General features: G+C 37.5%; 1 protein-coding gene across 5 annotated transcripts in view; it reads right to left on the bottom strand.

The window, feature by feature from the left end:
* USP32 (ubiquitin specific peptidase 32) overlaps positions 1 to 27387 on the bottom strand; it is a 234431-nt gene that overhangs the window by 37800 nt on the left and 169244 nt on the right. For all 5 annotated transcript variants that reach the window (XM_073235293.1, XM_073235294.1, XM_073235292.1 and 2 more), the window contains exons 13-15: positions 20802 to 20994; positions 19100 to 19275; positions 18145 to 18285 (exon numbers count right to left, since the gene is read on the bottom strand). In XM_073235293.1, coding sequence (XP_073091394.1) covers positions 18145 to 18285; positions 19100 to 19275; positions 20802 to 20994 — 510 coding nt within the window. The remainder of the gene's footprint in view (positions 1 to 18144; positions 18286 to 19099; positions 19276 to 20801; positions 20995 to 27387) is intronic.

A 27387-nucleotide genomic window follows, 5' to 3' on the forward strand; every position in this document is an offset into this window, starting at 1 on the left:
GTAGCACATTCTCAATTTAGTATTCTAAAAGGATAGTACGATTAACACTCAAATGCTTTAAAACATTAAACCCTACAGAATTTTTAATAGTCTCAAGTGATCAGGCTACACTGTCTCCCTTTGCCCTACTCATCAATGTCTTCTGCAACACAGCACTTCTTAAATATCAAGACAGGGCAGTAAGAAACCAAGTAAAAATGCCACAAACCCAACCTGTAGGCCTTTAAGTATTCTGCACATTCTGATTTGGTATAGTATGGCACTCAAATAGCTCCATCTGGGAGCTTTTTCAAATGCCATTTAAATGGTAAGCAGTAAAAGGAGCTTTCTCCCTGACACTTTTGTCCAAGACCACTGGAAGAAAACAAAGTGGTCTGTTTACTTCTCGACAGGCACTGAGAGCTGCAAAGCCAACCATAATTCCTTGTACTTTCAGTTTAAGTGTGGTTTTATGGAAGATTGGTAATTCAGCACCTGTAGTTGCGAGAATAAATAAAAACATACGACTGGCAAAATCTGAACTGATAGTGAAGAAATTTTTATTATATCTATTTTGCTTTCCAAGATAACAAGTGATTTTATGAGCAAATTACAGATTAACAAACTCTTATACATACATGCACATACATACATATTTATTTACATTTTAATTATTCTCTATGAACTTGCTAACTTCAATGACAACTAACAACAGATGGAATCCCATTAACAGGAATTTACCTTAAAGAGATAATCACATGTTTGGAAAGAGAATATTCATCAGAAAATTGTTTGGAACAACTGAAAGTTAGAGGCAAACTAAATGTCCATCAGTAGGTAACTGTTTAATGAATTATAATTTATGTACATATCCATGTGTGTATATATATAATGTGTACAAGGAAACATTATGCAATTATTAGAAATAATGGTATAGGTGTAAATTTATTAACCTAAAAAGATATCCATAGCATCTACATTAGGTTGAACACAACAGATTATAAAACATCAGGTATAATATGCTTCAATTTGATAAAATTACCCACACATATCTATATATGTATATGAATAGGCACAGAGGAATGTTTGGAAATGTACACACCAAAAGGTTAATAGTATTTACCTTTTTTTAAAAATCAAATGTACATCACATTGGTTCAGCAGTCGCCCTCCCCATCCCTCCGCCAACTGCACTCCGTCTTGGTAAGCACTAGTCACTTCTCAGTGTCTATGAGCCTAATGCTGTTCTTCCTGTTTTGCTTTATTTTTATATTTCACCAATAACTGAGCATAATACCCTCTAGTTCAAACCATGGTGTTGCAAATGGCAGGATTTTCTTTTTATGGCTGAATAATATTCCATTGTGTATATGTACCACCTCTTCATTACCCAGTAATCTACTGATGGACACTTAGGTTGCTTCCACATCTTGGCTATTCAGTGCTGCAATGAACATAGGGGTGCATATATTTTGAATCAGGGATCTTGTTTCTTCAGATAAATTCTTAGGAGTGGAATTCCTGGGTCAAATGGTATTTCTATTTTTAGCTTTTTGAGGAACCTCCATACTGCTTTCCACAATGGTTTAACTAGTTAACATTTCCACCAACAGTGTAGGAGGGTTCCCCCTTTGCATCCTTGCCAACATTTGTTGTTTCTTCTCTTTTGGATGTTGGCCATCCTAACTGGTGTGAGCTGATGTGAAATTTCATGGTTTTGATTTGCATTTTCCTGTTGATTAGCATATGGAGCATCTTTTCATGTGCTTGTTGGCTATCTGAATTTCTTCTTTGGAGAACTGTCTCTTCATATCCTCTGCACATTTGTTAATCCGGTTATTTGCTTTTTGGGTGTCGAGGTGTGTAAGTTCTTTATATATTTTGGATGTTAACCCCTTGTCAGATATGTCATTTACAAATATATTCTCCCATACTGTAGGATGCCTTTCTGTTCTGTTCATGGTCTCCTTTGCCATACAGTAACCTTTTAGTTTGATGTAGTCCCATGAGTTCATTTGTGCTTTTGTTCCCCTTGCTCGAGGAGATGCGTTCAGGAAGAAGTTGCTCATGCTTATATTCAGAGGTTTGCCTATGTTGTCTTCGAAGAGTTTTATGATTTCATGACTTACATTCAAGTCTTTAATCCATTTCGAGTTTACTTTTGTGTATAGGGCTAAACAATAATCCAGTTTCATTCTCTTGCATGTAGCTGTCCTGTTTTGCCAACACCGGACATGTTGTTGTGTTTCCACACTGTATGTCCACGGCTCCTTTATCATATATTAATTGACCATATATGGTTGGGTTTATATCTGGGCTCTCTAGTCTGTTCCATTGGTTTGTGGGTCTATTCTTGTGCCAGTACCAAATGGTCTTGTTTACTGTGGCTTTGTAGTAGAGCTTGAAGTTGGGGAGCATAAACCCCCAGCTTTATTCTTCCTTCTCAGAATTGCTTTGGCTATTCAAGGTATTTTGTGGTTCCATATGAATTTTAGAACGATGTTCTCCAGTTTGTTGAAGAATGCTGTTGCTATTTTGATAGGAATTGCATTGAATCTATAGATTGCTTTAGGCAGGATGGCCATTTTGACAATATTAATTCTTCCTATCCATGAGCATGGGATGTGTTTCCATTTATGGGTGTCTTCTTTAATTTCTCTCATGAGTGTCTTGTAGTTTTCAGAGTATAGCTCTTTCACTTCCTTGGTTAGGTTTTTATTCCTAGGTATTTTATTCTTTTTGATGCAATTGTAAATGGAATTGTTTTCCTGATTTCTCTCTCTGCTAGTTCATTGTTATGTATAGGAATGACACAAATTTCTGTGTATTAGTTTTGTATCCTGCAACTTTTCTGAATTCAGATATTAGATCTAGTAGTTTTGGAGTGGATTCTTTAGGGTTTGTTATGTACAATATCATGTCATCTGCAAACAGGGGCAGTTTAATTTCTTCTTTGCCAATCTGTATGCCTTTTATTTCTTTGTGTTGTCTGATTGCTGTGACTTGGACCTCCAGAACTATGTTGAATAGAGGTGGGAAGGGTGTCCATCCTTGTCTTGTTCCCGATCTTAAAGGAAAAGCTTTCAGCTTCTCATTGTTAAGTGTGATGTTGGCTGTGGGTTTTTCATATATGGCCTTTATTATGTTGAGGTACTTGTCTCCTATATACATTTTGTTGAGAATTTTTATCATGAATGGATGTTGAATTTTGTCACATGGTTTTTCAGCATATATGGAGATGATCATGTGGTTTCTGTCCTTTTTGTTGACATGGTGGATAACGCTGATGGATTTTCAAATGCTGTACCATCCTTGCATCCCTGGAATAAATCCTACTTGATCATGGTGTATGATCTTCTTGATGTATTTTTGAATTTGGTTTGTTAATATTTTGTTTAGTATTTTTGCATCTACGTTCATCAGGGATATTGGTCTGTAATTTTCTTTTTATGTGGTGTCTTTGCCTGGTTTTGGTATTAGAGTGATGCGGGCCTCATAGAATGAGTTTGGAAGTATTCCCTCTTCTTCTACTCTTTAGAAAACTTTAAGGAGAATGTGTATTAGGTCTTCACTAAATGTTTGATAAAATTCAGCGGTAAAGCCATCTGGTCGAGGGATTTTGCTCTTACGTAGGTTTTTCATTACGAGTTCAATTTCGTTGCTGGTAATTGGTCTGTTCAGATTTTCTGTTTCTTCCTTGGTCAGTCTTAGAAGGTTGTATTTTTCTAGAAGGTTGTCCATTTCTTCTAGGTTTTCCAGTTTGTTGGCATATAATTTTTCATAGTATTCTCTAATAATTCTTTGTATTTTTGTGGTATCCGTAATGATTTTTCCTTTCTCATTTCTGATTCTGTTTATGTGTGTAGACTTTCTTTTTTTCTTGGCAAGCTCAGCTAGGGGTTTATCTATTTTGTTTATTTTCTTGAAGAACCAGCTCTTGCTTTCATTGATTCTTTCTATTGTTTTACTCTTCTCAGTTTTATTTCTTTCTGCTCTAATCTTTATTATGTCCCACCTTCTACTGACTTTGGGCCTCATTTGTTGTTCTTTTTCTAGTCTCATTAATTTTGAGTTTAGATTGCTTATATGGGATTGTTCTTCTTTCCTGAGGTAGGCCTGTAATTGCAATACACTTTCCTCTTAGCACAGCCTTGGCAGTGTTCCACAGATTTTACAGTGCTGAATTGTTGTCATTTGTCTTCATATATTGCTTGATCTCTGTTTTTATTTGGTCATTGATCCATTGGTTATTTAGGAGCATGTTGTGAAGCCTCCATGTGTTTGTGGGATTTTTCATTTTCTTTGCATAATTTATTTCTAGTTTCATACCTTTGTGGTCTGAGAAGCTGGTTGGTACACTTTCAGTCTTTTTGAATTTACTGAGGCTCTTTTTGTGGCCTAGATGATCTATTCTTGAAAATGTTCCATGTGTACTTGAGAAGAATGTGTATTCTGCTGCTTTTGGGTATAGAGTTCTGTAGATGTCCATCTGTTCTAATGTGTTGTTCAGTGCCTCTGTGTCCTTACTTATTTTATGTCTGGTGGATCTGTCCTTTGGAATGAGTGGAGTGTTGAAGTCTCCTAGAATGAATGCATTGCATTCTATTTCCCCTTTTAATTCAGTTAGTATTTGTTTCACATATTGGGTGCTCCTGTGTTGGAGGCAGAGATATTTATAATGGTTATATCTTCTTGTTGGATTGACCCCTTTATCATTATGTAATGTCTTTCTTTGTCTCTTTTCACTTTCTTTGTTTTGAAGTCTATTTTGTCTGATACAAGTACTGCAACTCCTGCTTTTTTCTCTCTATTAGTTGCATGAAATATCTTTTTCCATCCCTTCACTTTTAGTCTGTGTATGTCTTTGGATATAAAGTGAGTCTCTTGTAGGCAGCATATAGATGAGTCTTGTTTTTTAATCCATTCAGTGACTCTATGTCTTTTGATTGGTGCATTCAGTCCATTTACATTTAGGGTGATTATTGATAGGTATGTACTTCGACTTTAGATTTGTGGTTACCAAAGGTTCAAGGTTAAGTTCCTTACTATCTAAGAGTGTAACTTAACTCACTTAATATGCTATTACAAACACAATCTAAAGGTTATTTTCTTTGTCTCCTCCTTTTTCTTCCTTATCCATTCTTTATATATTAGGTATCATATTATATACTCTTTGTCTATCCCTTGATTGACTTTGGGGATAGTTAATTAAATTTTGCATTTGCTTAGTAATTAGCTGTTCTACTTTCTTTACTGTGGTTTTATTACCTCTGGCGACAGCTATTAAACTTTAGGAACACTTCCATCTATAGCAGTCCCTCCAAAATACACTGTAGAGGTGGGTTCTGGGAGGTAAATTCTCTCAGCTTTTGCTTATCTGGAAATTGTTTAATCCCTCCTTCAAATTTAAATGATAATATTGCTGGATAACATAATCTTGGTTCCAGGCCCTTCTGCTTCATTGCATTAAATACATCATGCCACTCCCTTCTGGCCTGTAAGGTTTCTGCTGAGAAGCCTGATGATAGCCTGATGGGCTTTCCTTTGTATGTGATCTTATATCTCTCTCTGGCTGCTTTTAGCATTCTGTCCTTATCCTTGATTTTTGCCATTTTAATTACTATATCTCTTGGTGTTGTCTTTCCTGGGTCCCTTGTGTTGGGAGATCTGTGCACATCCATGGCCTGAGAGACTATCTCCTTCCCCAGATTGGGGAAGTTTTCAGCAATTACCTCCTCAAAGACACTTTCTATCCCTTTCTCTCTCTTCTTCTTCTTCTTCTGGTACCCCTATAATGTGAATATTGTTCCGTTTGGATTGGTCACACAGTTCTCTCAATATTCTTTCATTCTTAGAGATCCCTTTTTCTCTCTGTGCTTCAGCTTCTTTGTATTCCTCTTCTAGTTTCTATTTCATTTATCGTCTCCTTCACTGTATCTAATCTGCTTTTAATTCCCTCCATTGTGTTCTTCAATGATTGGATCTCCAACAGGAATTCATTCCTGAGTTCTTGGATATCTTTCCATACCTCCATGAGCATGTTAATGATTTTTATTTTGAACTTCCTTTCAGGAAGAGTCATGAGGTCCATGTCATTTTTCTCAGGAGTTATATTAATTTTACTCTGAACCAGGTTCCTTTGGCATTTCATATTTGTATATAACCCCCTCTAGTGTCCAGAAGCTCTTCTCTCTGGAGCTGCTCAGCTCCTGAAGCAATGTTGGGGGTCACAGGGGATTGTACTGGTGCCTGGGGGGAGGAAAGAGCTGTTTCCTGCTTCTTGGCTGCTATGCCTCTCTCCACTGCCTGAACCAATGCGCTGAGCACACAGGTATAAGCTTTTGTCCCAGAGCAGCCAGATATGGATCCCTGCTTTCCACAAGCAGCTGGAATCTCAGTCTCTCCAGGAATTCTGCCTGTCTTAAGTTTTCCAACCCCATAATCACGAGAGTATCATGAAAGCACCATGAAATGTATGTAGGTTTGTGTTCCCAGAGCAGATCTCTGGAGTTAGGTATTCAGCAATCTCAGGCCTCCAGTCCCTTCCCACTCAGCTTCTCTCCCTTCCGCCAGTGAGCTGGGGTGGGGGAAGGGCTTGGGTCCTGCTGGGCCACAGCTTTGGTATGTTACCCTGTTATGTGAGGTCTGCTCTTTTCTCCAGGTGGATGCAGTGTGGCGCAGTTCTCTTTCCTGGTGCTTTTTCAGTAGTAGTTGTATTAATTATATTTTCATATTATATGCGGTTTTAGGAGGAAGCCTCTGTCTCACCTCTCATGCTGCCATCTTTAATCCTCCTGTTAGCATATAATTTTTCATAGTATTCTCTAATAATTCTTTGTTTTCAGCAGTATCCACTGTAATTATCCCTTGTTTCTTATTCTGCTTATGTGTGTACACTCTTTTTTCTTGGTAAGTCTGGCTAGGGGTTTATCTATTCTGTTTATCTTCTCAAAAGACCAGCTCCTGGTTTTATTGTTTTTTCTATTGTTTTATTCTTCTCTACTTTTTTTATTTCTACTCTGATCTTTATTATGTCCCTCCTTCTACTGACTTTTGGTTTTGTTTGTTCTTTTCCTAGTATCTTTAATTGTGATTTTAGACTGCTTATTTGGGTTTGCTGTTTTTTCTTGAGGTAAGCCTGTATTGCTATGTACTTTCCTCTTAGAAGTGGCTTTGCCACATCCCACAGATACGGGGCTGTGCTGTTTTTGTTTTCATTTGTCTCCATGTATTGCTTGATTTCTGTTTTAATTTGTTCATTGATCCATTGATTATTTAAAAGCTTGTTGTTTAGCCTCCATGTGTTTGTCTTTTTCTTTTCTCTGTGTAATTGATTTCTAGTTTCATACCACTGTGGTCTGAGAAGCTGCTTGATACAATTTCAATCATTTGAATTTATTAAGGCTTTTCTGGTTGCCTAGCATGTATCTATTCTGAAGAACATTCCATGTACACTTGAGAAAAATGTGTATCCTGCTGCTTTTGGGTGGAGTGTTCTGTATATGTCTGTTCAGTACATTTGATCTAATGTAGTGTTCAGTGCCTCTGTTTCCTTATTTTCTGTCTGGTTGATCTATTGTTGTGAATGATGTGTTAAAGTCTCCTAGAATGAATGTGTTGCAGTCTATTTCTCTTTTCAGTTCTGTTAGTATTTGTTTTATATATTTAGGTCCTCCTATGTTGGGTGCATAGATATTTATAATGGTTATATCCTTATGTTGGCCTGTTCCATTTATTATTATGTAATGTTCTTGTCTCTTTCTTTGTTTTGAAATCAATTTTGTCTAATGTAAGTACTGCTACTCCTGCTTTCTACTCTGTATTATTTGCATGTAATATATTTTTTTATCCTTTCACTTTCAGTCTGTGTATGTCTTTGGATCTGAAATGAGTCTCTTGTACGCAGCATATAGATGGGTCTTGCTTTTTTATCCATCTGCCTCTCTCTGTCTTTTGATTTATGCATTCAGATCCTCTACATTTAAGGTGATTATTGATAGATAATGTACTTATTGTCATTTTATTGTTTTCTTCTGTTTTTTTGTATCTCCTCTCCTTTTCTTTCTTTGTCTCTTATATTCTTTTGTTATTGATGGTTTTCTTTAGTGGTGTAATTGAATTTCTCTCTCTTTTTAAAATTTATTTATTTATTGTGTGTATTTATTGTAGGCTTTAGTTTTGTAGTTACCAAAAGCTCAAGGATAGCTTCCTTACTATATAATAGTCTGTCTTAAAGTGCTGATTACTCTATTTCAAACACAATCTAAAGGTACTTTTTCCCCCTTTTTCATCTTCCTCCTTCATATTTTTCACATTAAGTGTTATAATCTGTACTTTTTGTGTATCCCATCACTGATTTTATGTATAGTTGATTTTGATTGTTTTGTTTTAATTTAATACTACTTGGTAATTAGTTGGTCTACTACTTTTACTGTGGGTTTATTTTCATTGGTGAAAGCTATTTATTCTTAGGGTCATTTCCATCTACAGCAATCCCTTTAACTTATGTAAGACTGTCTTAGTGGTGACAAATTCTTTAAACTTTTGTTTATATAGAAATTCTTTAATCCCTGATTCAAATTTAAATGATAATCTCTTGCCAGGTAGAAGATTCTTGGTTGGAGGTCCTTCTGTTTCAGTACATAAAATATATCATGCCAATCCCTTATGGCCTTAAGAATTTTTGTTGAAAAGTTTGCTGATGGGATTTCCTTTATAAGTAATCTTTACTCTCACGGGCTGCTTTCAACACTCTCTCCTTATCCTTGATCTTTGCCATTTAATTATCATATGTCTTGGTGTTGTCTTGCTTGGGTTCCTTTTGTCAGGGGATCTCTGTGCTTCCATGACCTGCGTGTCTATTTCCTTTCTTGACTAGGGAAGTTTTCAACATTTCCTTAAAGAGACTTTCTATCCCTTTGTCTTTCTCTTCTCCCTCTGGTACCCACATTATGTGAATATTGCTTTGTCTGGATTGGTCACATACCTCTCCTATCGTTCTTTCATTCCTAGAGATACTTTTTTCCCTCTATCCCACAGCTTTTTTGTTCACCTGTTCTCTAATTTCTATTTCCTTTACTGCCTTTTCTCTACATGATCTAATCTACTTTTAAATTCCTCCATTGTGTGTTTCATTTCAGATAGTGTATTCTTCAGCTTTGTATGGCTCTTTTTCAGGTTTTCTTTTCTTTTTTTTTAAATTAATTTTATTTTGGTATTATTAATCTACAATTACACGAAGGACATTATGTTTACTAGGCTCCCCCCTTCACCAAGTCCCCCCCCACATACCCGTTCACAGTCACTGTCCATCAACATAGTAAGATGCTGTAAAATCACTACTTGTCTTCTCTGTGTTGCACAGCCCTCCCTGTGCCTGCCCCACACTATACATGTTAATCGTAATGCCCCCTTTCTTTTTTCCTGCCCTTATCCCTCCCTTCCCACCTGTCTTCCCCAGTCCCTTTCCCTTTGGTAACTGTTAGTCCATTCTTGGGTTCTGTGCTTCTGCTGCTGTTTTGTTCCTTCAGTTTTCTTTTGTTCTTATACTCCACATATGAGTGAAATCATTTGGTACTTGTCTTTCTCCACCTGGCTTATTTCACTGAGCATAATACCCTCTAGCTCCATCCATGTTGATGCAAATGGTAGGATCTGTTTTTTTCTTCTAGCTGAGTAATATTCCATTGTGTATATGTACCACATCTTCTTTATCCATTCATCTACTGACGGACACTTCGGTTGCTTCCATATCCTGGCTATTGTAAATAGTGCTGTGATAAACATAGGGGTGCATATGTCTTTTTGAGACTGGGCTCCTGCATTCTTAGGGTAAATTCTTAGGAGTGGAATTCCTGGGTCAAATGGTATTTCTATTTTGAGCATTTTGAGGAACCTCCATACTGCTTTCCACATGGTTGAACTAATTTACATTCCCACCAGCAATGTAGGAGGGTTCCCCTTTCTCCACAGCCTTGCCAACATTTGTTGTTGTTTGTCTTTTGTATGGCAGCCATCCTTACTGGTGTGAGGTGATACTTCATTGTAGTTTTAATTTGCATTTCTCTGATAATTAGCGATGTGGAGCATCTTTTCATGTGTCTGTTGGCCATCTGTATTTCTTTTTTGGAGAACTGTCTGTTCAGTTCCTCTGCCCATTTTTTTTTTTTGAGAGGGCATCTCTCATATTTATTGATCAAATGGTTGTTAACAACAATAAAATTCAGTATAGGGGGGTCAACGCTCAATGTACAATCATTAATCCATCTCAAGCCTAATTCTCGTCAGTCTCCAATCTTCTGAAGCATAACGAACAAGTTCTTACATGGTGAACGAATTCTTACATAGTGAATAAATTCTTACATGGTGAACAGTACAAGGGCATTCATCACAGAAACTTTCGGTTTTGATCATGCATTATGACCTATTAACAATCAGGTCAAATATGAATATTCATTTGATTTTTGTACTTGATTTATATGTTGATCCCACATTTCTCCTATTATTATTTTTATTTTTAATAAAATGCTGAAGTGGTAGGTAGATGCAAGATAAAGGTAGAAAACATAGTTTAGTGCTGTAAGAGGGCAAATGTAGATAATCAGATGATCAGGTGTGTGCCTATGGACTAAGTATTCATCCAGGCTAGACAAGGGCAGCAAGACACCCATGGATGCAGAAGATTTCTCTCAAAGCAGGGGGGGTGAGGTTCTGAGCCTCACCTCTGTTGATCCCCAAATTCTCACCTGATGGCCCCCCTGCGACTGTGCCTGTCTTAGGTTGTTCCTCCCTTGAGGAATCTTACCCGTCTCTGGCTAACCAGTCATCTTCCGGGGCCATACAGGGAAATGTAGAGTTGGTAAGTGAGAGAGAAGCCATATTGTTTGCAAAGGTTAGCTTTTTACTTCTTTGCAGATTTATGCCCTGTGGCTTCTATGCCCAGCACTTGTCTCGAGGTATCTTTACCACCTGGAGGAATTATGATACTCGGTAAATTCGATATGAGGCACGAATTCTATTTAAGGGTTGTAATTAGGAAGGAAGAAGAAAAGCTATAGATGTAGCATATGAAGGAAACATGGGAGGATTGATTATTTCTTTGACATATCTTCTTGTAGAGTACCTTAAGTATGTATAGGTTTTAAACTACTAACTAATTTGCACACACATATTAACATAATAGGAATATGGTGACATAAACAAAGCAAATCTATAATTACCATCCATCTCCAGTGAAGCCAAGAAAACCATTTAGGCACCCTAGGCATTTGTGAAAAATTTTCTATGATATGATGGATATTGTCCAACTGTACTTGAACAGTCTGAGAGAAATCAGACAAATTAAAGCAGCCCATTTCTGGGATCTGTTCACATCCCATATGTTCTTTTAACCATAGATAGTCTATAGTCATGAGATTTTGGAGTGCTACAACTTGCACTCCTCACAACTCCTGGTTGAGTTCCAACAGTACAGATCCGGTCAAATTCATTGTCTCACTGTATGCACATGCCAGCCTAGACGTCTCCTTCCTCATTCCTATGGCAAGTCCAGGAGACGGTGGGCTGGATGCAGCCACAACCGCAGCATCGTCCGGATACCTGTGGAGGCTTTTTGATAATCATCCCCGGCACAAGTCCTCCAGAGAGTGCTGATGCCGGAAGCTCCTCCACATATTGTATCTTAGTTCATTTTCTGGGTATCCAAGCTAGGCCTTGATCTTCTGCATAGAAACAAACAGACCCTTTGCCCACACTTTGACATGCCCTCTATACCACTGTGCAGAACTCATTGGAGGTCAGCACACAGTAACTGCTTTTTTTTTTTTTTTTAATTAAGAGAAAGGAATATTATCAGAAAAGAGTACCTCCATAGCTGATCATCTGACACCCTTTAAGTGATCAACATTAAGGATATTTAAAGCATGCGTTGATCTTTGATTTATTAATAGTTTTATCCTGTCAAGGAGTAATCCCCCTTTTCTTTCTTTCTTTCTTTTTTTTTTTTTTTAATTTTTAATCTACACTTACATGAAGAATACTATGTTTACTATGCTCTCCCCTATATCAGGTCCCCCCTAACAACCACATTACGGTTACTGTCCATCAGCTTAGCAAAATGTTGTAGAATCACTACTTGTCCTCTCTGTGTTGTGCAGCCCACCCTCCCCTTTCTCCCTCCCCCCCATGCATGCTAATCTTAATATCCCCCTTCTTCTTCCCTCTCCTTATCCCTCCCTGCCCACCCATCCTCCCCAGTTCCTTTCCCTTTGGTACCTGTTAGTCCATTTTTGGGTTCTGTAATTCCGCTGCTGTTTTGTTCCTTCAGTTTTTCCTTTGTTCCTATACTCCTCAGATGAGTGAAATCATTTGGTATTTCTCTTTCTCCGCTTGGCTTATTTCACTGAGCATAATACTCTCCAGCTCCATCCATGTTGCTGCAAATGGTTGGATTTTTCCACTTCTTATGGCTGAGTAGTATTCCATTGTGTATTTGTACATCTTCTTTATCCATTCATCTACCGATGGACATTTAGGTTGCTTCCAATTCTTGGCTATTGTAAATAGTGCTGCGATCAACATAGGGGTGCATCTGTCTTTCTCAAACTTGATTGCTGCGTTCTTAGGGTAAATTCCTAGGAGTGGAATTCCTGGGTCAAATGGTAGGTCTGTTTTCAGCATTTTGATGCACCTCCATACTGCTTTCCACAATGGTTGAACTAATTTACATTCCCACCAGCAGTGTAGGAGGGTTCCCCTTTCTCCACAGCCTCGCCAACATTTGTTGTTGTTTGTCTTTTGGATGGCAGCTATCCTTACTGGTGTGAGGTGATACCTCATTGTAGTTTTAATTTGCATTTCTCTGATAATTAGCGATGTGGAGCATCTTTTCATGTGTCTCTTGGCCATCTGTATTTCTTTTTTGGAGAACTGTCTGTTCAGTTCCTCTGCCCATTTTTTAATTGGGTTATTTGTTTTTTGTTTGTTGAGGCGTGTGAGCTCTTTATATATTCTGGACGTCAAGCCTTTATCGGATCTGTCATTTTCAAATATATTCTCCCATACTGTAGGGTTCCTTTTTGTTCTATTGATGGTGTCTTTCGCTGTACAGAAGCTTTTCAGCTTAATGTAGTCCCACTTGTTCATTTTTGCTGCTGTTTTCCTTGCCCGGGGAGATATGTTCAAGAAGAGGTCACTCATGTTTATGTCTAAGAGGTTTTTGCCTATGTTTTTTTCCAAGAGTTTAATGGTTTCATGACTTACATTCAGGTCTTTGATCCATTTTGAGTTTACCTTTGTATATGGGGTTAGACAATGGTTCATTTTCATTCTCCTACATGTAGCTGTCCAGTTTTGCCAGCACCATCTGTTGAAGAGACTGTTATTTTGCCATTGTATGTCCATGGCTCCTTTATCAAATATTAATTGACCATATATGTTTGGGTTAATTTCTGAGGTCTCTAATCTGTTCCACTGGTCTGTGGCTCTGTTCTTGTGCCAGTACCAAATTGTCTTGATTACTATGGCTTTGTAGTAGAGCTTGAAGTTGTGGAGTGAGATCCCCCCTACTTTATTCTTCTTTTTCAGGATTGCTTTGGCTATTCGGGGTCTTTGGTGTTTCCATATGAATTTTTGAACTATTTGTTCCAGTTCGTTGAAGAATGTTGTTGGTAATTTGATAGGGATTGCATCAAATCTGTATACTGCTTTGGGCAGCATGGCCATTTTGACGATATTAATTCTTCCTAGCCAGGAGCATGGGATGAGTTTCCATTTGTTAGTGTCCTCTTTAATTTCTCTTAAGAGTGTCTTATAGTTTTCAGGGTATAGGTCTTTCACTTCCTTGGTTAGGTGTATTCCTAGGTATTTTATTCTTTTTGATGCTGATGTGAATGGAGTTGTCTTCCTGATTTCTCTTTCTATTAGTTTATTTTTAGTGTATAGGACAGCCACAGATTTCTGTGTGTTAATTTTGTATCCTGCAAGTTTGCTGAATTCCAATATTAGCTGTAGTAGTTTCGGAGTGGAGCCTTTAGGGTTTTTTATGTACAATATCATGTCATCTGCATCTTTTTCAGGTTTTCTATCTCTTTGTTGACGTCCTCCCTGAGATCTTGAATACTTTTCTATAAATCGGTGAACATGTTTACAACGTTTATTTTGAAATCTTTATCAGGAAGATTGGTGATCTCTGCTTCATCTAGCCCTCTTTCTGGGGTTCTGTCTTGTAGTTTTGATTGTATCAAATTCCTCTGCCTGCTCATTTTGTCAGGGATTCTGTGTTTCTTCCTTTGTATTAGATGTCTCTGCTATGCTTTCTGGTCTAAAGAATAATAGCTTTATGAAGGTGTGCTATGGTGCCCAGAATCTCAAGATTCTTTACTCTATAATGCCTGGTTCTGTTTTGTGGGGGTCTCAGTTGTTGGCATGGTGTGGGTGGTACACCTTTCTATCTGGCTTCCACTATAGTGGTCTAAGTCTGGGATCGAAGTCTTAGCTCAGGAATCTCTGTTTAGCTTACTGTGGGCGGGGCTACCCTGTGCCTGTCCTGCAGCAATGGTGGGGCTGCAGAGCTAATGGGGTGGGCAGACCAATGTGCCCCAGCTGGACACAGAGCAATGGATTTGGTCACTGCTCAGAGAGAAAGAAGCTCTTGGGGTTGGCTCCTATAGCACCTCTCTGATTGGGCTGAAATGGAGCCAAGCAAGCTGGGAGAGTCTCCCTCCACCTGCCAGGCAGCAAGGTCTGATGATGCTGCTGGGCCAAGTGGGTTGGGTCCCAGCAGCATGCAGGGAGTACCTTGAGGTTACATTATCAGCAAGGGGGATGGAGTGTCTGGAGCTCCTGAGATTTCCCAATCTGTTGGGGTAAGGGTTGGGAGGTATCCTCCATCTGCCTGTTCTCCTGAAGAGAGAGTTCTGCCCAACCTTTATCACCTCTGGTACCCCTCCCACGGCTGGCAAGTCTTTCAAACTGCTGGGATGTGCCTGCCGTCCACACTGGCTGGAGTCTCAGCCTCCTAAAGCATTCTGATTGTCCCTGGTGTCCAGCCCCACTGATCACTAGAACCCAGTGTAATGTGGGCTCATGCTCCTGGAGCAGATCTCCAGGGCCAGATGTGCAGCCCTTCAGGGCTCCTATCCCCTCCCCACTCTCCGCTCCTCTGTGTAGGCTGGTGTTGGGGGAGGGCTTGGGTCCTCCTTGACCTCAGCTTTGCTGCCTCACCCTTCTCTGTGTGGTCTTCTCTTCTTCCTCAGGTGTAGGGGGTCTGTTCTGCAGTCTTCAGGTTGTTTTCAGTTCTAGTTGCATTTGCTATATTTTCCTCCCTTATGTATTTATAGGCGGATGCCATCATATTCTGCCATCTTTAATCTGATCTACAGTACTTATCTCTTAAGCAGCAGGATATTGCATGACTTTCTATTTTCTTCTTTGTGTTTTCCATATTGCCTAATTTGTTATCACTGAACATGTATAACATGTGCAGATTAAATAAAGCTATTTTTTGTTTAAGTACAAAAGGATTTATTATAGGGTATAAAATGATTTAAGGACTTATTTGGAGGGCTGAAGCAGCTCTCCAGGTTGAATGTTCAGGAATGATTGTGAGCTGTGGTGCAAAGCCAGGCCACCAAAGGAGCCACTGCCTCTTCTGACAACCTGGAAGCCACAGACTGAGTTGGAAAGCTGCTGCTCCTGAACCACGTAGCTAGTGTCATGATAAGAAGCCACTGCAGAAAAATCAGATCCCTCCACAACCTGCCTCACCAACAGACACAGCACGCACACAGGCCCTGCTTCACTTCCACCTTACCAAACCAGAGAGAAAATTTGATTTTAAGAGCCAAAATTGCATCCAGGATCCTAGCTATAATAATATCTAGGAAATGCAGTTGTAGCCTTTCAGCTTCTGAAATACAGGAAGGCACAGTAGACACTGGGCTGGGTATTGAGCTGAACTCACCATATTCATTCACCAACTCAGCAGTGCAGGTATCTATCATATCTGCATTCTATTGCATTGAATGATGGGTTTTTATTTTCATACTCCCCTCATCTGACTTGGAAAATATGCATTCTGTTTCTGTTCTTATTATGGTTAGCCTAATCATTTTAATTTTTAATCAAATCAATACATGTGAATTAAGAATAGTTTTACAAGGCCTATACCTTTAAAAAGAATTCCCAATTCCCTCTGTAAATATGTCTATCCTGCCGTCTTGTGATTCTTTTTTCAGTTTTTGGTATTAAGTATTCATTTTCCACTATGAAAAAGGAGGCATTACCTATTGTGTGCACCCAACAAAAATATGATTTTCCCTGCTCTGTCTTTCAGTGTAGTTATGTGATAAATTTGGTAAGTCCGTATCAAGTATTTACATAAGGTACTATATAGTTCCATTTTTGTATGGTTTTTATTTTGGAGTTAAAAATGTCCCCATTTTTTATTTCCTACATTTATCTCGACCTTTTTTTTTTTTTGGTATCATTAATCTGCAATTACATTAAAGCTATTTTTTTAAGAAATGGTATGGCTTATGTAAGTATGGAGGTAAAAGCATTCACTTTTAACCTTGCCATGGCAAATATATTTGGTGTTCTTTAAGTGGGAACACCATATTTTCAATGTTTTTGTAGCAATTTACCCTGAAAACAGGTAAATTTATATTTAGAGATGAAAGGACACTGTCAAGCCAGCAAATGAAGCTTTACTCTAGTAAAATTATAGCTTACTTTATTATTTGACATCAAAAAGAATCTTTTGTGAGACTCTAAAAAACCCATTTTGTAACTATACTTATGATGATGATAGGAGCAACCACTTACTATAAATCAGATGCTGTCCTAATCATATGTATTATTTGTCAAAACAACTCTAATGAGATAGATATTACTGTTATCTATATTTTATAGATAAAGAAACTAAGACTTAGATGTTAGAACACTGGTAATCTGAATCCAGGCAGGCTCTAAAACATCAAACTATAAGTAAATCAAAACAATTATCACAACATTTTGCCTATAGATACAGAATATTATGATAGCGCAAGAAAGTCCCAGAAATGAGGTTACTAATGCAAGGACTGCCCATCCCCCAAGAAATAAAGAATATCTATGCACATGTTTCTATGTATACTCACATTTGTATGTGTCTATTTATGAGTCCTGATGCCAAATATAGTAGGAACTGCTTGAAGTCAACAAATAATAACCCTATATTCCCAATTCTGACTTAAACACAACTTTTAATAAACATAATCATTAACTCAAAATCAATATCAAAATAACAGGCTAAGGCTTTATTGCAGAAGTGATCTAACTTACTGTATCTCATCTATTCAAAAATATTCCTGGTGTAAGTTCTAGCTTGGATATTATATAAGGGAGAGTGTTCCCTGATATACCAAAAGAATCTTCTTATATTTTATTGCATCAGTGATGTAAAGTCTACTCAGGGTAATGAGTCCAGCTATTTACTACATAAGCACAATGAATGATGTTCTACGGTCAACTCACTAATATTTTGATATTACATAGTCTGAGTCTTTTAAATTATTTTAGAGCATTTTATTTATGCTCTAAATGACTCAACCTAGTAATGGCAACAATCAGAATACACTAGCTTTGGATTCTAGTTATATGTTGTGATCTTTTTTTATGTCCCTCAATCAAAAAGACAAACCACAAAAATCCACCAATTGCTACAAGATGAGCCTGATATCTTACTGGATGCCTGTGTGGTTAATGGGAGTAACAGTTTCAGAATTAACTACTGCACCACTTCCCCTACATTCACTGAACTTTTTGGCACTGGTTCTCAGATTTCTGCTGTAGCCTAAGTCCTGTATTATCTTAATATCTGCATTTCTGTGGATGACTTATTTAATAGTCTAGCCTCATAATTCTTTGACTATCCAGTGACTATTCACTCCACTCCATATAAGCCACCCACTTCCACAGGCACATCATTGTATGGTTGGTACCTAATACAGTGCTCAATAAATGTGTAATAGATGAATAAATGTGAAGGAACTAATTTGAACAGATACTGAGTACTGTGCTACCACAGGTAAGAACCAATTTGTGGATAGTGAGGTTCATATAGAAAAGTAATAGTAGATCCCACTTGTGACTACTTCTTATAGAAGTACTACTGGCTATACTTACAGGTCTAGGTAGGGCCAGGTTTGCTCCATACCAATGATAAAGTGCTCTCCACACAGGTTCTGGGACCATTTCATAATCTCGTCCATGAATCAGCTGAGGGGTTCGTTTTAATCGTCCTCCTTCTAGTGTTAATGATGTAGCCTTAAAAAGAATGGAATGCAAATGTTGATTTTTTATATTACAATCTCATGTTTTAACAAAACCTAGACACAGGAGAATAAACACATATGTCACTACTCAGTTTCATGTTAGTGGAAAAAAATGAATTTAAAAAATTTTAACTTTTGAAATAAATTATTTAAGAAGGGGAACTCAAGGCAACCTATTTGAAAAAAATCATTGGAGCATTTGAAACAATAAGACTGTTATTCAGATTTCTTTCAACTAACAGAGAATACTATTTTTGGAAAAAAAATTCCATAAACATGTGAAACTACATTTTCATAGTAGCTTTCCTAGGTAAGAATATCATTTCCAAGGATCACTACACTGCAAGTACTACACCATAAATATTCTCACAGAAGCGTACTATGCGAAGTGTACTATATTCTATCCATCCAGAACAGGTTAATTAAATGAACCTCTAATGTTTTGCTATGTGCTAAAACCTCTAGGATTAATTTATTAGCAACTTGAAAGAGAATGATTTTAAGTAGATGTCTAATTACTTTCAGTGACAGAAAACACTATTTTTGGAAAAAAATCTATATACATGTGAAACTACATTTTCACAGTAGCTCTCCTAAGAACATCATTTCCAAGGATCACTACACTGCAAATACTACACCATAAATATTCTCACAGAAGCGTATTATGCGAAGTGTACTATGTTCTATCCATCTACAACAGGTTAATTAAATGAACCTCTAATGTTTTGCTATGTGCTAAAACTTCAAGAATTAATTTATTAGCAATTTGAAAGAGAATGATTTTAAGTAGATGTCAAATTACTTACCTTTACTGGCTCTTGAGTTACTAGTGGCTGGTTATCAATAGCCCCTGGTTTCTGAGGATTGAGGTGTAATAATATATTCCCATTGGCTCCTAGCACACACTGGTTATTATTGTCAGAAGTGTTATGTTGTCGAGCAAAGCACGTATCTGCCCCTGGTGTGGCAGAATACAGAAAGCCTGTAAGGAAAAAGAGGATGGAATCTCTTTATTTTTGGTTATTGTACATAATAGGATTGAAAATAGTGTCCATGTATTAGGTTAATGCTATTATTGTGTTGGCATTATCAGTATAGTGTCAGATTCTGATAAATCTGTAGAAGATAGAAAATACATATATATTCCTTACTGGACAATACCTAGCATAATACTAGGAGAATAACAGCTCTAAAAATTGTTACCAAATGAACATTTGGCTAGCCTCCTAGAATATCTAATAATATACAACAAGAATTAGTATGTTCTCTGCTAGGAAAGGCAGAAGTATGGCCACATAGCTGGGCTCTCACATAGTCTCTCTTAATTCTTCTCTTCCACCTGCAAACACATTCCAAATGTTTTTGGTAGATGACAATGAAAATAATTCTCTAAACCAAAGCAAAGGAATTAAAACAAGAATTCCCAACAGAAGAGTGCTGGAGGGAAGAAGGTATTTCCTAGTAAATCTATTTGAAAGAAAGGCATGAATGTTACAACAGAAACATATACACAGAAACATGATTGATGATGACTTATGAGTGTGAACTTCAATGGTATTCTAAGGTATTTCATCTTTCAAATACATGTTAATTTCAGGTGAACATTCTAGCCATCAATCACTTTGAATCTTGTATTTGTGGCATTGCTCAGCCTGTGGATAAAACAGGTTATAGTGAGCACATACCCAAAAGGACCTTAGAGAGGTTAAAGGAATAATTTTTGTGTTAAAGCCAATCACAGAGAGAATGCTGATGACCTTTGTAATGTCTGATGGGGAAAGAGAAGCAGTAGATTCTACAAACAGCTGTGTAAAGAAAATGCTAGCTCTGTCCTATTTGTCCATTCCCTTCCACAGAAAAGGAGAAACCATCTCAAAAGATGAAATAACTAACAGAGTAAGATTGAGAGTCCTGCTACAGTATGAGCACAGTAACAGTGATCAACTCAACTCTGTTGAGCTGCAAAAACATCAGAGCACTTTCCTCTTAAGTGCAGAACCACTAGTTTTTGGTAGGTACTCAGAACTGAAGGGAATTATGGGAAGCATTATGAATTCTTTCTCAATATTTTAATAAAATAATCCCCTAATTCTGGCCCAAAATGTCTGTAGAATCTTGTATGAGGATGCATTTAATCTAATGAAGGGATGGTTATGGTTAGGGAGAGCCCTCATGATGGAAGATTAGATTGTGTGAAACACTGCTTTCCCAAATCTAAATTTATTGACAAAATAATTTGAAAACAATATGAAAAGATATGGCTTAATCAATGAAAACAGTGAAGATCTTTTCAGATTGAGAGATAAATGAACATGGAATTTACAGAGAAGAGCTTCTCTTTGTAAAGCTACAAATACCTTCAAGAATCTTATAATTGACCATTTCATTCAAAACTTACTCCTCTGAAGGGAAACCTGACGCCAAAACTCCACCAAGTACACTCCCTGACAAAGTATACTCCTTTAAGAACTGACCCTGAGTAAACCTCAAGGGAAATATCGTGCTTACCGCTGCCAGCGGTTTCTGAGGCTTCAGATGCAGTAGAAATGTTGTCTGAAAATTTCTCTTCTGTGGCATTCACATAACTGAGGCTGCCTCCTCCGATTCTATCTTCATTCTGCTCTATAGGATGTACCGCTGTTCCAAATGAGTATTTTCCATTCAGAACAGATGATGGCTCAATTACAATGGGGCTGGCATCCTAAAAATCATGAAATCAGAGGTTAAGAGGTAAAATTTAATAAGCTGACAACTATGAAGCCTTCAAACTGAATCCTAAAATATCTACTGTTCCTAATTCTCTTGTGGTTGGCTATAGTCCTTTAAAAACATTTTAATGAACTAAAATTTATTTTCTCAAAGGGGAAAAGTGTGTATAAATAACATTGGTAAGGCAGACCAGGAACAGACTGCACAGGACTCCATGCAACATAAAGTAATTTTGACTTTATTTAGATTTCATTATGTCAAAAATTGGAAACTATGGAAGCTCTTTCTTTTTTTCTTTAATCTCCTGCTTGTTTGCAGGCCTCTGTTTAAGCCATGTGTCCATTTTCTGAAGGAAAGCTTAGTTAATGCTAGATAATGTGATTTGTAATTTCAAAAAAGTGGACACATATTACGCGCAACATTTTATTTTTTTGATGATGAAAGGTGATAATTATTCTTTCTTTTTATTATTTTTATATTAATCTACAATTACATGAGGAACATTATGTTTACTAGACTCCCCCTATCACCAAGTTCCCCTAACATACCCCATTACACTCACTGTTCATCAGCATAGTAAGACGTTGTAGATTCACTATTTGTCTTCTCTGTGTTGTACAGCCCTACCTGTCCCCCGCCACATTACATATGCTAATAATAATGTCCCCCTTCCCCCCCCCCCCCTTATCTCTCCCTTCTCACCCATCATCCTCAGTCCCTTTCCCTTTGGTAATTGTCAGTCCATTCTTGGGTTCTGTGAGTCTTCTGCTGTTTTGCCCCTTTGCTTTTTGCTTTGTTTTTATACTTCACAGATGAGTGAAATCATTTGATACTTGTCTTTCTCCATCTGGCTTATTTCACTGAGCATAATACCCTCTAGCTCCATCCATGTTGTTGCAAATGGTAGGATTTGTTTTCTTATCGCTGAATAATATTCCATTGTGCATATGTACCACATCTTCTTTATCCATTCATCTACTGATGGACACTTCGGTTGCTTCCATTTCTTGGCTATTGTAAATAGTGCTGCGATAAACACAGGGGTGCATCTGTCTTTTTCAAACTGGAGTGCTGCATTCTTAGGGTAAATTCCTAGGAGTGGAATTCCTGGGTCAAATGGTATTTCTTTTTTTTTTTTTAAAGAAATTAATCATAATTTATTAAAAGAAAAATTCTTGATTATGATAAATTGGACTCAGGAGTATAGGTATGTTCAGCATTAGTAACTATATATATATATATATATATTTTTTTTTTTTTTTGAGAGGGCATCTCTCATATTTATTGATCAAATGGTTGTTAACAACAATAAAATTCTGTATAGGGGACTCAATGCACAGTCATTAATCAACCCCAAGCCTAATTCCCACAGTCTCCAATCTTCTGAAGCATAACGAACAAGTTCTTACATGGTGAACAAATTCTTACACGGTGAACAGTGCAAGGGCAGTCATCACAGAAACTTTCGGTTTTGATCACGCATTATGAACTATAAACAATCAGGTCAAATATGAATATTCGTTTGATTTTTATACTTGATTTATATGTGAATCCCACATTTCTCCCTTATTATTATTATTATTATTTATTTTTAATAAAATGCTGAAGTGGTAGGTAGATGCAAGATAAAGGTAGAAAACATAGTTTAGTGCTGTAAGAGGGCAAATGTAGATGATCAGGTGTGTGCCTATAGACTTAGTATTAATCCAAGCTAGACAAGGGCAACAAAACATCCACGGATGCAGAAGATTTCTCTCAAAACAGGGGGGTGAGGTTCTAAGCCTCACCTGTTGATCCCCAATTTCTCACCTGATGGCCCCCCTGCGACAGTGCCTGTCTTAGGTTGTTCCTCCCTTGAGGAATCTTACCCGTCTCTGGCTAACCAGTCATCTTCCGGGGCCATACAGGGAAATGTAAAGTTGGTAAGTGAGAGAGAAGCAATATTGTTTGAAAAGGTTAGCTTTTTACTTCTTTGCAGGTTTATGCCCTGTGGCTTCTATGTCCAGCATTTGTCTTGGGGTATCTTTACCACTTGGAGGAATTATGATACTTGGTAATTTCGATATGAGGCACGAATTCTACTTAAGGGTTGTAATTAGGAAGGAAGAAGAAAAGCTATAGAAGTAGCAGACTGAAGAAAACATGGGAAGATTGATTATTTCTTTGACATATCTTCTTGTAGAGTAACATAAGCATGTACAGGTTTTAAACTACTAATTAAATTGCACACATACATTAACATAATAGGGATACAGCTACATAACCAAAGCAGACCTACAATTACCAGCCATCTCCAGTGAAACCAAGAAAACCAGTTAGGCACCCTAGGCATTTGTGAAAACTTATCAATGATATGACGGATATTGTCTAACTGAATTTGAATAGTTTGAGAAAAATCAGACAAATTAAAACAACACATTCCTGGGGACTGTTCACATTCCATAAGTTCTTTTAACAGTAGATAGTCCATAGTCGCAAGATTTTGGAGCGCTGCAACTTGCACTTCTCCTAATTCTTGGTTGAGTTCCGACAGCATAGATCCAGTCAAATTTGTTGTTTTACTGTATGCACAGGTCAGCTTAGATATCTCCTTCTTCATTCCAATGGCAAGTCCAGGAACCGGTGGGATGAATGCGGGATGAATGCAGCTGCAACTGCAACAACACCAGGATTTTTGTTGAAGTTTTTCATGATCATCTTCTGGAAAGACTCTTCCAGAGAATGTTGATGTTGGAAGTTCTTCTTCATATCATATCTTAATTTGCTTTCTGGGTAGCCAAATTAGGCTTTGATCCTCTGTATAAACACAAAAAACCCTTTGCCCACACTTTGATATGCCCTTTATACCATTGTGAAGAACTTATTGGAGATCACCACACAGGAACTGCTTTTTTTTTTTTTTTAAGAGAAAGGAATATTATTAGAAAAATGTATTTCCATAGCTGATCATCTGACACCCTTTAAATGATCAAAATTAAGGATATTTAAAGCATGCATTAATCATTGATTTAAAGTTAGTTTTATCCTATCAGGGAGTACTCCCCCTTTTCTTTCCTTTTTTTTAATCATTAATCTACAATTACATAAAGAATATTATGTTTACTAGGCTCTCCCCTATACCAGGACACCCCACAAACCCCTTTACAGTCACTGTCCATCAGCATAGCAAAATGTTGTAGAATCACTACTTGTCTTCTCTGTGTTGTACAGCCCTCCCCTTTCTCCCATCCCCCCCATTCTGCATGCTAATCATAATACCCCCTTTCTTCTCCCCCCCTTATCCCTCCCTACCCACACATCCTCCCCAGTCCCTTTCCCTTTGGTAACTGTCAGTCCATTCTTGGGTTCTGTGAGTCTTCTGCTGTTTTGCTCCTTTGCTTTTTGCTTTGTTCTTATATTTCACAGATGAGTGAAATCATTTCATACTTGTCTTTCTCCACCTGGCTTATTTCACTGAGCATAATACCCTCTAGCTCTATCCATGTTGTTGCAAATGGCAGGATTTGTTTTCTTCTTATGGCTGAATAATATTCCATTGTGTATATGTACCACATCTTCTTTATCCATTCATCTACTGATGGACACTTCGGTTGCTTCCATTTCTTGGCAATTGTAAATAGTGCTGTGATAAACATAGGGGTGCATCTGTCTTTTTCAAACTGGGATGCTGCATTCTTAGGGTAAATTCCTAGGAGTGGAATTCCTGGGTCAAATGGTAAGTCTGTTTTGAGCATTTTGATGAACCTCCATACTGCATTCCACAATGGTTGAACTAATTTACATTCCCACCAGCAGTGTAGGAGGGTTCCCCTTTCTCCACATCCTCGTCAACATTTGTTGTTTGTCTTCTGGATGGTGGCGATCCTTACTGGTGTGAAGTGATATCTTATTGTGGTTTTAATTTGCATTTCTCTGATGACTAGTGATGTGGAGCATCTTTTCATGTGTCTGTTGGCCATCTGAATTTCTTCTTCGGAGAACTGTTTGTTCAGCTCCTCCGACCATTTTTTATTGGATTATTGGCTTTTTTTGTTTGTTGAGGTGTGTGAGCTCATTATATATTTTGGATGTCAACCCTTTCTCAGATCTGTCATTTATGAATATACCCTCCCAGACACTGTAGGATGCCTTTTTGTTCTATTGGTGGTGTCCTTTGCTGTACAGAAGCTTTTCAGCTTGATATACTCCCACTTGTTCATTTTTGCTTTTGTTTCCCTTGCCTGGGGAGATATGTTCATGAAGAAGTAGCTCATGTTTATGTCCAAGAGATTTTAGTCTATTTTTTTTCTAAGAGTTTTATGGTTTCATGACTTACATTCAGATCTTTGATCGATTTCGAAATTACTTTTGTGTATGGGATTAGACAGTGATTCAGTTTCATTCTCTTACATGCAGCTGTCCAGTTTTGTGAACAACTTGTTGAAGAGGCTGTCATTTCCCCATTGTATGTCCATGGCTCCTTTATCATATATTAATTGATCATATATGTTTGGGTTAATATCTGGTCTCTCTATTCTGTTCCACTGGTTGGTGAGTCTGTTCTTCTACCAAACTGTCTTGATTACTGTGGCTTTGTGGTAGAGGTTGAAGTTGGGGAGCAAAATCCCCCCAGCTTTATTCTTCCTTCTCAGGATTGCTTTGGCTATTCGGGGTCTTTTGTGGTTCCATATGAATTTTGAAACTATTTGCTCTAGTTCACTGAAGAATGCTGTTGGTATTTTGATAGGGATTGCATTGAATCTGTAGACTGCTTTAGGCAGGATGGCCATTTTGATAATTTAATTCTTCCTAGCCAAGAGCATGGGATGAGTTTCCATTTGTTAGTGTCCTTTTTAATTTCTCTCATGAGTGTCTTATAGTTTTCAGGGTATAAATTTTTCACTTCCTTGGTTAGGTTTATTCCTAGGTATTTTATTCTTTTTGATGCAATTGTGAGTGGAAGTGTTTTCCTGATTTCTCTTTCTGCTAGTTCATCATTAGTGTATAGGAAAGCAACAGATTTCTGTGTATTAATTTTGTATCCTGAAACTTTGCTGAATTCAGATATTAGTTCTAGTAGTTCTGGAGTGGAGTCTTTAGGGTTTTTTATGTACAATATCATGTCATCTGCAAACAGGGACAGTTTAACTTCTTCTTTACCAATCTGGATTCCTTGTACTTCTTTGTTTTGTCTAATTGCTGTGGCTAGGACCTCCAGTACTATGTTGAATAACAGTGGGGAGAGTGGGCATCCCTGTCTTGTTCCTGATCTTAGAGGAAATGCTTTCAGCTCCTCATTGTTCAGTATGATGTTGGTTGTGGGTTTTTCATATATGGCCTTTATAATGTTGAGGTATGTGCCCTCTATACCCATTTTGCTGAGAGTTTTTATCATGAATGGATGTTGAATTTTGTCAAATGCTTTTGCAGCGTCTATGGAGATGATCATGTGATTTTTGTCCTTTTTGTTTATGTGGTGGATGATGTTGATGGATTTTCGAATGTTGTACCATCCTTGCATCTCTGAGATGAATCCCACTTGATCATGGTCTATGATCCTCTTGTTGTATTTTTTAATTTGGTTTGCTAATATTTTGTTGAGTATTTTTGCATCTATGTTCATCAGGGATATTTGGTCTGTAATTTTCTTTTTATGTGGTGTCTTTGCCTGGTTTTGGTATTAGAGTGTTGCTCACTTCATAGAATGAGTTTGGAAGTATTCCCTCCTGTATTTTTTGAAAAATGTTAAGGAGAATGGGTATTATGTCTTCTGTATGTCTGATAAAATTCAGCAGTGAGTCCATCTGGCCTGGGGTTTTGTTCTTGGGTAGTTTTTTGATTACTGATTCAATTTCTTTGCTGGTAACTGGTCTGTTTAGATTTTGTTTCTTCCTTGGTCAGCCTTGGAAGGTCATATTTTTCTAGGAAGTTGTCTATTTCTTCTAGGTGTTCCAGCATTTTAGCATATAGATTCTCATAGTATTCTCTAATAATTTTTTGTATTTCTGTGGGGTCCGTCGTGATTTTTCCTTTCTCATTTCTGATTCTGTTGATGTGTGTAGATTCTCTTTTTCTCTTAATATGTCTGGCTAGTGGCTTATTTATTTTGTTTATTTTCTCAAAGAACCAGCTCTTGGTTTCATTGATTTTTTCTATTGTTTTATTCTCCTCAATTTTATTTATTTCTTCTCTGATTTTATTATGTCCTTCCTTCTGCTGATTTTGGGCCTCATTTGTTCTTCTTCTTCCAGTTTCAATAATTGTGACTTTGGACTATTCATTTGGGATTGTTCTTCCTTCTTTAAATAGGCCTAGATTGCTATATCCTTTCCTCTTAGAACTGCCTTTGCTGCGTCCCACAGAAGTTGGGGCTTTGTGCTGTTGTTGTCATTTGTCTCCATGTATT

The sequence above is a fragment of the Manis javanica genome, chromosome 4, assembly GCF_040802235.1.
Source record: "Manis javanica isolate MJ-LG chromosome 4, MJ_LKY, whole genome shotgun sequence".
Classification (NCBI taxonomy): Eukaryota; Metazoa; Chordata; class Mammalia; order Pholidota; family Manidae; genus Manis; species Manis javanica.